An 11,447-nucleotide genomic window follows, 5' to 3' on the forward strand; every position below is an offset into this window, starting at 1 on the left:
AGGCTGCCACTTTCCCTCCCCTCTCTATTGATTTCTTCCAGAGCCTGTCCTGCCTGGGGACAGCTCACTGGGGACCCAGAGCAGAGGAGGCATCACCTAATCCCTGTTATTTTGGAGGATGGCCTGCCCACTGCCCAGCTTGGTTGGCAAACACTGCAGTGAAGTGATGACACTTCCCTTACTGGCAGCCAGTGCTCCAAATTCCATTAATGCCAGAAGGGATTGGTGGTGCCCATTCCAATACCTGCAGCACAGTCCCTGGAGAACTGGCCTCCCTGCAAGCCTGGATCCCACTGCTTCCAGCTGTGCCATGTCCCTGGGAGCCCTTCCAGTGCTGTGCTTTGTGCTGCCTGCACCTCAGCCCGCTCGGTTGGTTCAGCATGTCCTGGTGCCTCTGGATCTAGAGCTGCTTGGGCAGCAGGGTGCAGCAGGCTGGGAGTTCCTAGAAAAAGGAAAGAGGATATGAAAGCACCCTGTCAGCACAGGGGAAAAAATTCAAGACACTTCAAGATGTCATTTGGCCTGAACTCTTGTTACACCTCCTGCCTTTACAACTTGATTGAGGGCCAACAAATGTGTCTCTGGCTGAGGGCTGGCATGTGTGGAGGATTAAGAGGGCAGGGGGGTGATTTCCCTGCAAAAGCCACCTCAGGAGACCAAGCCATCCCTCCTGCATCACCCTCACTCAGGTGTTGCTTTAGCCAAACTCCTGTGTCCCTTCCACCACACAGCACAAGTGCAAACCCAGGCTCCTGTGCTGGGACACTTGGCCAGTTTGAGGGGCAGCTGGGGCACCATCTTACCATGGCTGCCTGGCAGTCCCTTCCAATGGGCTTCTGGTGCCCTCCAGAAATCCCAGTCTTCTCCTCTGCTGCTTCCCAGACCCTTTCAAGATCCAGCCTGTCCATCTCCTGGAATGGCCCAGGGAGTCAGCACAGCCCAGAGTGGTCCCAGCTGGTGCCCAGTCATGGGCAGCACCCCACAGCTGGTGTCTCCCTGTGGGGAGGGACAGTGGCTTCTGCTGGAGCTGCTGCTCTGCCAGGAGTCAGAGGCTGGCTCAGCAGAGCCTGTTTTCCCCTCAGGGAGAACTTCAAAGTCTCCATGCTGCTTTGTGGTGGGAGATGGACATGAGGGAAAGGAGGAAATGGTGATTCCTGTTCCTGACTGACACAGCTGGGTTTGACACCAGGCAGCCACAAGGGACGGAGGCATAAACACACACACATCCACAGGCACGCTCGCAGCAGCTCACTTTGCCCAGGTCCGTGAAGATGCTGCTCTTCTTCTTGCTTTCACTCCTCCATTTCAACCCATCTCTGAGCCTCAAAATCTGCTCCTTCAATGTGATGTCTTTTGGAGAAGCTAAAATAGCCAAACCTGAAGTCATCGATGCTGTGGTAAAGGTACGTTTGTTTGCCTGGATGAGACAGACACTGAGCTTTCTAGCTTTTCTTAGATGCACAATCTTGCACTTTGCTTGTCTTTCACAGTTAAATATCAAGCAAAAAAAAAAAAAAGTCTAATTATTTAGAGAATATCATATTCTTAAAGTAAAAATCAGCTGAACAGAATGTGTGTTGTTGAACAGAATGTATGTTGTTATTTTAGCCTTCATGGGAATATAACAGAAAAAATATTTGCTGTTTGCTTTGGAAATTGAGTTACAAAAGGAGGAAAACCTCAATGCAAAGTAAAAATAATTTTCACTTTAAATCCATAAAGCTTTGTTTTGTGATACATTATTTACCTTCTTTATGTGCTAATTATTCTCAAATATTCTTGTCTAATTAAACCTATTCTCAGGGCAGCAAATAGTATCTGACAAATTAGAGTCTGGTAGAAATTTGAAAAACCAGTTTCTGTAAGCAAACCCTCACCATCAGGCTGCCTCTACAAAAGCTGAAGATAAACCCTGGCTTTAAAAACAACCACCTTTAAGACTTGGAGCTTTGCCCTCCAAGATGCCACACTGAGGGAGGACAAGGGGCCTGGCATTAGTGAGGGGTTTTGTGTGCAGAATGGCACCAAGGAGGAATGGCACCACATTGTTGGGTTGTATTCCTTTCATTGCAAACTGGCAGAGAAGAGTGGTTTCCTTGGCTTTGCATTCCAGACCGTTCTTCCTGTGCTGTCATCACTGTGGGCAACATATACTAAATATACATTTATATATATAAATATATATACTAAATTTGGTGGTCACTTAGATAGTTGTGGCTAAGTTTCAGGGGGCACAGAGAGGGGCTTTTTTCCCTGACCAAAATCCCCCACGAGGTCTGAAGTACAATGAAGCCAGGGGCAGAGGGAAGGCCGTGAGAATGCTGGGCTTTGGGTGAGCGGGACTTTCCCACGGGGAATCCCAACAGAGCTGTGGGAGCTGAGCTCCAGGGCAGCCCCTGGTGCTGGGAGCCCATTTCAGGCCGGGGCTTTCTCTGGGCTGCGGGGGCTGTTCCAGAGGGATCACCGGGGACAGGTGGGCGCTCCCCGTGAGGAAGGAGCGGGGCGGGCAGAGGCAGCGCCAGCCCTGGAGCGATGCTGGGATCAGGCTCAGGGAGAGGCTTTTGCTGCCCCTTCCCCTCCACACTTCCTCCTCGGGGTCAGGTGCCGAAGTTTCCCACTGAATCTGAAACTCTTGTGCTCCCGGGTTCCCTCTCCCAGTTCCTGCTGGGCTCTGCAGCAGCTCTGAAAGCAGAAAGGCTCCGTTCCAGCCCCGCTCCCCTCCCATGACCCCAGGCCGTCACTTCTTTCTCAAAGGACTTCCCCATGGAACCGCTGTAATCGCTTCTTCCTGACCCTTCCCAATCCTCCCAAACCAGGCGTGTGCAAACCTGCTCCTGCTCCTTCCCCCGGCAGGTCGTTTCCCGCTGTGACATCATGCTGCTGATGGAAATCAAGGACAGCAAGAACCGGGTTTGTCCCCTCCTGGTGGAGAAGCTCACCAGGTAGGGTGGCCGTGGGCGAATGGACAAATGTTGGGAAAGCTGCTTGGCAAAAGAGCCTGTGCTCTGCTCGGTGCCACATTCCTGGGGCAAAATCCAAGGATGTGGGCTCTGTCTCAGTGTCAGGGAGGGACCAGACTCTGGCAGTCTCATGGAGGGACAGGAGCAAAGGCAGTTCCAGACCACGGTAGAACACGTTTTTAAATCAGTAAACCAAGTTAAATTCCTTTTGCTACGGAGAAGTTCCCAAAGGAGAAAGGAAATGAGGGGGAATGCCCTCACGGGGCTGGCATCAGGCTGCAGCAGGACAGCCACCTTCCTGCAGGACTCGGAACTGCTTCAGATTAGGGATTGCTCGCCTGGACAATCCAGACATCCAGAGGAAATAGCAGCGCTCAGCTGGATGGACATGACAGCCAGCTGAAGGAGAGACAGAGGCTGCAATGAGCAGGGAGAGGGTGCAGTGAAGAGCAAGTGGCAGAGCAGGGCTCCAGCTCCTGAGAAGGGTTTAGTGTCTGTACCCACCTGCCTCTGAGGCCAGGCAGGCAATGCCCAAACCCTGGGACAGAGGCAAAATTATCTCACACTCAGCCCCTTGTGAGTGCAGAAATAAACTCAGGAACACCTCTTTCCTTCCAGTCAGCGGAAGGGGCCAAAGGAGGAGTACAGGTGTGTGGCCAGCAAGAGGCTGGGAAGGAACAGCTACAAGGAGCAGTATGCCTTCATCTACAGGTGGGTGAGTCCCCTTTGCCAACAAGCCAGACCCTGGAGATGGGCTGGAGGTGGTGGTGGCTTTGCTGAGAGGGAGGCAGAGAGGTGCAGGCTGTGCAGGTGGGCTGGGCTGTGCTGGCTGTGGGGATCATCCCAGCACAGCCATCTGTGTGTCTGCACCCACCCCAGACCATGGAGTCAGTGTTAGACACACCTCAGAGAGCCACGGGTGTGACAGACCCCATCCTGTTCATTCTGCTGCAGGCAAGACCAGGTATCAGTGAGACAAACCTACCAGTACCCTGACACCCAGCCTGGGGATGAGGATGTCTTCTCCAGAGAGCCCTTCATCATCTGGTGGCAGTCTCCCAAAACTGGTGAGGTGTTTCAGAAAGAAGTCACTGTTGCACTGTGAGCCAGCACAGCAGCCCTGGCTGGACCACGCCAGAGGCTCCAGAGCTGCATCCAGACCCCACTCTTCTTCCCAAGAGCAGCATTTTCCCTTCAGGGCTGCTGCCTCTGGGAAATGCCACAGCCCTGCTCATGCCCTGCTGGGAAAGCCTCTGCTGCTGCCATGGGCAGTGGGTTGGTGGGTGCATTCCATGGGCAGTGGGTTGGTGGGTGCATTCCCTGCAGCGGGCACAGCCTGGGAGCAGCTCCTGTGTGTGTGCTGGGTCAGGATTTGCCTGCACTGGCACAGCTCCTCAGGCCCAGCTCAGTGCCTGCAGGGGGTCACTGTGCAGCCACAGAGATCACCCTGGCCTACAGTCAGAAAGGGCAGTAAACAGGGAGTTTCTCCCTCAGAAAAATCAATAAACAAGCTGTTTCTCCCTCAGAAAAATCCCCTTGCTGACAAGTCAGTCTCTGTTTCTTTGTGACTCATTCTCTGTCTAACCATTACATTTTTCTTGTTCCTCTGCCTTGTTTTGAAGCTGTCAGTGAGTTTGCCATTATCCCTCTGCACACCACACCAGACACAGCAGTGAGGGAGATTGATGAGCTCTATGATGTGTATTTGGATGTCAAACAGCACTGGAAAACTGAGGTTGGTTGCCACATCTGTGTCACTAATTGGTGTTTGCTACTGAGTCACTGGCCATATTATTCACTATGCAGAGCTGAAAACCTCAAACCCATTGACAACGCACCCCAGGTTTTAAGTGTCTCTTTGGTGTATTCTCATTGAGCTCTCCACATTTTATACAGTAAACTTGATCATCTATTAAACTATTATCAGCATGCCCTGATGTGCCCAGCAGAAAGGAGAAACCCCACTGCATCCATGGACCATAAAAATTCTCATTGGTCTTTTGAAAAGCATGATTTTCAAAAGACCATTTTCTCATGATTACATTTGGAAACCCTTCTCCCTTCCAGAACTTCATCTTCATGGGGGACTTCAATGCTGGGTGCAGCTATGTTCCCCAGAAGCAGTGGAAGAACATCCGTCTGAGGACCTACTCCGAGTTCCTGTGGCTAATTGGTGACAAAAATGACACAACCGTGAGGAACAGCACCAGATGCCCGTATGACAGGTAAAGGGCTCACTGCCAAACCACCCACTGGCTACGACTCTCTGAGAGAATATTGTATCAAGAGGTGTCAGCGACCAGCAGAGGAAACAAATGTTCATGAGGCCATCAGAGATAAAGCAGTGTCCGGGGGAAATGTGATCCAAATGCTTCCAGTGAGGAGCACAAAGCCCTGTGCAGACCAGACTGGGCAGGATTTACACACCTCAGCCACTGCTGTGGCTCAGGGAGGGACAGAAGCAGCACTTCTCATCTGCAGGGAGGCCTGCAGACCCCTGGCAGGAGGTGCTGCTGCCTTCTCCGTGCCAGCTTTGCACCATGGCTTTTGCTCCTGTGTTTGTAATTTGGATTGACAAACACACAGAGGGGACACCTCACCTTGCCCTGGACATGTGGCAGTCCTGCTGCCACTGCAGTTCCCTCAGCAGGGACAAGAACACATCTGCTATTAGAGCCCAGAGCCCTCTTGAAGGATGAATTCCTGGGTCTGAGCAAGCCTTCACTGGTACCTCAGTCATTGTCCTGTGGCTTTTGCATCCAGAGCAGGGCTGTGAAATTTGCAGCATTGGGTGGGTTTAGAAAGGAGGCATTTATGGTTGGCTTCCAAGGCCAGTGCACACCAAGATATTCATGTGCACACCAAGATATTCATGTGCCCCGCTGCCTGTGTGGCACCTACAGGAGCTGCCACCTCTGGGTGGGCAGTCCATGGGCAAGCACAAACCACACACAGCTGTGACTGCCTTCAGAGCCCCTCTCTGCACCAGCTCGGTGCAGTGTGGCTGCCACGGGTCAGGCACCCATGACAGCACCCATTCCTTGTCCCTTTCAGGATTGTGGTCACTGGACAGAAGCTCATCCAGGCTGTGGTGCCACACTCTGCCAACATCTTTGATTTCCAGGAGGAGTTTGAGATGACTGAGGAGCAGGTAGGCAGAGCAGAGCCCTAGCACAGGGCTGACACAGGAGCACAGCAGTGCCCGGGCAGTGCTGAACACAGGCCTGGCTGTGACACCAGGGCTCTGTGACCACCCCTCCCAACTGGTGCAATGCCCACGGTGCCACCTCCCCACACCCAGCCAGGGCTGGCACACAGCTCCCAACCCCCTGTGCTGTTGTCTTGCAGGCACTGGGGGTGAGTGACCATTTCCCAGTAGAATTTGAGTTAAAGGCAAAAGGAGGCTTCCTCAACTGGCTGAGATCCAAGTTCTCAAGGAAGAGGAGACCAAAGAAGAGCCGCTCATAGAGATCATGAGCATGCTGAGTCCTCCTGCCTGCACAGAGATACACAGATGCCAGATCTTGTAGAAGTCTGTATAGAAATGCTCACAGCAAGTGCAATATTTAGCAGGTAAAAAAAGCAAAATATTTTGTAAAGTTCAAATATTTTGAGTGAGAAGGAAAATTAGGCCTTTATGCTGTTTTTTCTTCATTGTATATAGAAATAAATCAGCTAAGAGCAGCACACTGTACTTACTGTACTGGTCACAAATGTAAGGAGCTACTGCAGGGCTGAAATATTTCTGTGTGCTTTACCTGCCACACCTGAAGGGCAGGGAGCTCCACAAGTTCCCATGGGCTCTGGAGCTCTGCCATTCCTCTGCAGGGGCAGAAGGATTAAAAAGGACATTTTTGCATCATGTGTGTGTCTCTGTGTGTGTGTTTATGCTTCAGAGCTGCAGCCAGTGGACATGAGGTTGTACCTGGTGGTTTGCAATGTAGAACATTGCTGAATTTAGAGTATTTCTCAGTGAGGTGTTTAAACTGGTCACAGCATCCAGGGATTTGGGAAAGACAGAAGAGACAGAGGGAGAGGCAGAGAGAGCCCCTTTTCTGCACTGCCCCAGCTCAGGACAGCAGGAAGCTGATGGTTCTCACCCCTGCCCACCTGCAGGGCAGGTGAGATGCCCCAGGGATCCCAGGTGACACTGCTGCCAACAGAGTGTCATAAAATTCACATCAAAATCTGATTTCAGCATCCTGACATGTAAGTGAACTGCATCCCTCCTCAAACAAAAAATCTCCATGGCAGCCCAAAGTCCTCTGATGAACCAGACTTCAATGATGATTATTTAATGTAGTGGTGCAGCAATCTGTGTTCCCAGCTCAGCCCACAGGCAGTGTTTAGTGCAAACCAAACCCTGCCACACAGATGGCATCTGGGGAGTGGGAATAATCCAACTGTTAGTAGAGACAAATATTCATTTCCTTTCATCAGTGCACCCCAGGTTGCCTGCTGAAGGGGCAGGGAGGGTAGGTGAATGAGAGGCTTTGTGGGAGGAAAACAGTTTGGCCTTTGTGAAACCGACTGCTCAGGGACAAGAATTTGAGGAAAGAAACTAAATTAAGAGAAAATTATCCCAGGAGGTTGTGTGCAAGGCAGACAACAAATCCTCCAACTTTTAGTAGCAATTAAACTTGAAATGATACAGCATTTTGTATGCTCCCTCACACTGCAGTCAACACAAAGGAAAAAGCCTGATTTAGGACAAATATTTACATTGGGATTTTTATAGAGATGCCACTGTCTGGCTGACATCAGTGATGGTTCATGTGAAGGCTGAAATGAATCTGAGGCTCTGGCCTCACATCTTGCTTCTATGTAAGCACTTTCTCTCTCCTGGCTTTCAGAAAGGAGTAGTGCACAGAGAAAGAAATCACCCTCCAGAACAGTAATAATGGACACATTCAGTCATGAAAAATACATAATTACAACTAAGTTTTACTGGAAATACTTGTCCTTACTTGCAGTATTCGGCATAGCCCTTTATCCACCACTTGAGGATAGGAGATGTGGCAGAGAGAGCCCGGGCAGTGCAGGCAGTGGCTGCTGGTCCAAAGCAGTGAGCTGGGTGTGGCTGGGACTGAGGGAATTTTCTCCACTGGAGTTACATGGAGCTGTGTCTTGGGTTTGTGCTGAAAACTGTGCTGATAACACAAAGATGGTTTTGTTGCTGCTGTGCAGCACTTGCACAGAGTCAAGGCACTTTCTGTCTCACCCCAGCAGTAAGTTGGATGGGGATGCACGAGAAATTGAGAGGAGATGGAGCCACAGCAGCTCTGACTCAGGGGATACCCCACACCACATGGAGTCCTGCTCAGCACTCAAACCTTGGGGAGAAGAAAGGTTCATCTTGCAGACATGCTGAGCTTCTGACTGGCAGAAAGACATCCTAATGCATAAATGGTGCTCCTCCATGGAGAGCTGGGACACAGCTTTGTGGGATTCACAGCAGAGGGCATCTGCACTCACATTGTACATTTGATAGAGGCTGGGAGGTGTCCCAAACTCCCACTGTCAGCACAGTCTGTCTCTCTAGATATTCATTAGACAATATTATAATTACATCCTAAAATATTTAACAGTTCATGTTGTCTCTAGATTTCCTTCCCTGGGGATCATTGCCCATCTGCCCCAACTGCAAAGGGGTTTAAGTTGTTCCAGCCTGCAGGAGCCTCAATATATTCTGCAGCCAGAACAAAGTTTCTCTTTTTGATGAATAAGGCTTCTTGAGCTTTATTTATGATCAAACAGAAGTTTTTCACTGGGAATCCAAAATTCCTGGAGAGACTTTGTCTCATGCAAGCCAGACCTCAGATCGTGGCTGGGAGAGAAACAAAGAGGCTCTTCAGAAGTGGAAAAGTGTTTCCTCCCCAGCAGCCCTGTTCACAGAGGGCACAGGGCAGAGGGGGCTCAGCTGAACTAAAAGGGCAAAACCCCCCAGTCCCTCAGGCTGGGGTCCTTGGGAAGACCTTCTCCAGTGCATGGTACTGGAGGCATCCCCGCTTCCCACAAACCCAAGGTCTCCACTGCCCTGCACCTCCCCAGCCTACAGGAGGTGTCTCTGCTCCTCACCCCACCGAAACCCACACGAGGGAGGTTTTTACTGCCCTGGAGGTGTAAACCTCTTGGCAGGGAAACCCGCAGGAGCCCACAGCAGCAGCCCCAAGCAGGAGTGCCTCTTCTCTACAGCCTCAATCATCTCCATCTGCATCTTCACCTGCAGAGGGCTCCTGTTCTCCTCCTGCCTTGGCTGCTCCCCACAGCCCTGACACTGCCTGCCCACAGGGTGAGAGTTTCTTTGGCCCAGAGCTCTGCCTAGCTCCTTTTGCCTCTTCTGAGCCACTGACAGCAATGAGGACACAGGAGAGCTGGTACAGAGCCCCACAGGGACCCACCTGGCCTCTTCTTTCAGGGTCTGTACCTAATATCCAATCTAAACCTCCCCTGGTGCATCCTGAGGCTGTTTCCTCATCCATCCCCCACCTGGCTACACTCTCCTGTCAGGTGTTGTAGAGTGATAAGGTCCCTCCTGAGCCTCCTTGGCTCTAGGCTAAACAACCCCACCTGCCCCAGCTACTCCTCATAAAACTGTGTCCCAGACCAGATGAACACACGTACAGATGTTTGGCAGTACAGATGTGCAGCAAACAACTGAGCTGCAGTCCCCAGAAGGGCTGTGTTGTGCTGGTGGCACTGACAGCGAAATCAAAGGCAGGAAAATGACAGAGGCTCCCAGTGTGATGGCAGCAGCTGGTCCCAGCTCGGTGTTCCAGGCTCCCTCAGCCTCTGCAGGGATTGTGAGGAGCACTCGTGCCCCAGGCTGGAGCTGGCCCCTCCCTGACCAAGCATTGCCACGGAACAGGAGCACGAGTGGAGCAGGAGCTTCCTGGGGCTCGAGTGCTCCGGTGGCTCTCTGGGGGCGCTTCTCTCAGCCCCCTGCAGCCCAGGCTCAGTGGTCCTGCCAGGGCTTTTCTCTGCCAAGCAAGCCTGGGAGATGGGGACAGGGAGGTGAGGGCAGCACTCGCCTTTCTCCTGCCTCTAGTCAAACAAAAACAGTTTCAAAAACCACGTTTCTCCCCCCACCTATGGATGGTAAAAGGCCCTGCAAGCTCCCCGAGCTCCGTGCCCAGAGCAGCGCGGTTCCCGTCCCGCAGGGCCCCCGGCGGAGCCGGGCACACACGAACACTACCGGGCCCCCTCAGGCGGCATCGCTGCACGGCCCAGCCCGCGTGGATCCCGGGAATTCACACCCAGACCCTCAGCACGGCCAGCAAACCCAGCCGCGGCTGGGAAAGGGAATTGCACCTCCCCATGGATCTGCACCACCCCGTGCTCTGCACACAGACATCTCCATTCGCTGCAGGCAGCCCGGGGCTGAGCCCAAGGAGTCCATGGGCTAAGTGTGTTTCTACATGAATTCTGCATTAAAAAGGGAACATTTTGTTGGCTTGAGGTCTGGTTATTTGTTGCCCACAGTTATTTAACCAGGAAAGATGCTGTGCTGAGCCCCACGAGGTGGCAGCAGCTCCCAGGACCAGGGCACAGCCCCTCCTGGGTGTCCCTGCCATGCCGGCACCAGGAGCACAAGGACAGCCGGCTTGGGCCACAGTGACCACGGCCTTTCCTGCCTGTCCAACCCCAGGGATGGTTTCCAGTGACTCTGCTCCTGCTCTTTGGTGGTTTGTGCCTGGTTTTGGAAAAGATGGGAGGCTGTTCTGGCCCCAGTGCCACCAACCCCCTTTTCCAGTGCCAGGGGAAACTGGAATCAATTTGGATCAGAGGCTTTTTCTGCAACCACAGAATCACAGAGTATCCTGAGTTGAAAGTTGATACTCTTGACCCACAAAAATCATTGAATACAACTCCTAACCCTGCCCACAATAACCCCAAAATTCACATCACGTGCCTGAGAACACTGTCCAAAGGTTTGTGAACTCTGACAGGCTTGGGGCCGTGACCACTTGCCTGGGGAGCCTTTTCCTGTGCTCATCCACTCTCTGTATGAAAAAACTTTTCCTAATAACCAACCTTGACCTCTCTGAGCTGGATTTAGCTCACATTCCTCTCCATCTTCCTGACAGGTCAGGGACACAACCTCTGCACTCTCACCTGGTAGAAAAACACAAGTGCCCTTTCTCTGCAGGCTGGTTTTCCAGCCAGTGTGAAAAACAAGGTTAAATACTTTGTGTGTAATTTTAAATATAGAGTCTCAGCTGTCACTGTTTGCAGGGGCAATTTTCTGGTAGAGAGAAGACAGATTTATAAGAATTAATTTCCATATTGGCAAAGTAACAAAAAACCTTCCCTGAAAAGCTCTGCAAATGCTGGCATTGAGATATGAAGGCTTTCTGTGCCTCTCTGCTGGAAGGAGAACCTGACCCCAACCATTCTTGGGGAAGCCAGATGCAAAATCCCACCCCCCAAACAAAACACCCGAGCTGGACATCACTGTCAGAAGGAAATATCCACCCTGGCAAGGCA

The 11,447-nt window shown here is 51.8% G+C and overlaps 1 protein-coding gene across 1 annotated transcript; it reads left to right on the forward strand.

Moving 5' to 3' along the window:
* The first annotated feature begins 1,059 nt into the window (after positions 1 to 1,059).
* Positions 1,060 to 6,824, forward strand: DNASE1L3 (deoxyribonuclease 1L3). Its single transcript, XM_064724016.1, has 8 exons — positions 1,060 to 1,403; positions 2,854 to 2,942; positions 3,579 to 3,671; positions 3,915 to 4,027; positions 4,583 to 4,695; positions 5,028 to 5,185; positions 6,015 to 6,111; positions 6,309 to 6,824. The coding sequence occupies exons 1-8, from the start codon at positions 1,272 to 1,274 to the stop codon at positions 6,426 to 6,428; spliced, it is 915 nt and encodes a 304-aa protein (XP_064580086.1). The 5' UTR covers positions 1,060 to 1,271; the 3' UTR covers positions 6,429 to 6,824.
* Positions 6,825 to 11,447: the final 4,623 nt, after the last annotated feature.

This window comes from Zonotrichia leucophrys, chromosome 12 (genome assembly GCF_028769735.1).
Source record: "Zonotrichia leucophrys gambelii isolate GWCS_2022_RI chromosome 12, RI_Zleu_2.0, whole genome shotgun sequence".
Lineage (NCBI taxonomy): Eukaryota > Metazoa > Chordata > Aves > Passeriformes > Passerellidae > Zonotrichia > Zonotrichia leucophrys.

Bases quoted from the DNA above. Each gene is read 5' to 3' on its own strand.
- DNASE1L3 (XM_064724016.1), top strand. From the start codon at position 1,272: ATGCTGCTCTTCTTCTTGCTTTCACTCCTCCATTTCAACCCATCTCTG. The intron at 1,404-2,853 runs GTACGTTTGTTT...TTCCCCCGGCAG, and splicing joins TCATCGATGCTGTGGTAAAG to GTCGTTTCCCGCTGTGACAT. The intron at 4,028-4,582 runs GTGAGGTGTTTC...CTTGTTTTGAAG, and splicing joins GTGGCAGTCTCCCAAAACTG to CTGTCAGTGAGTTTGCCATT.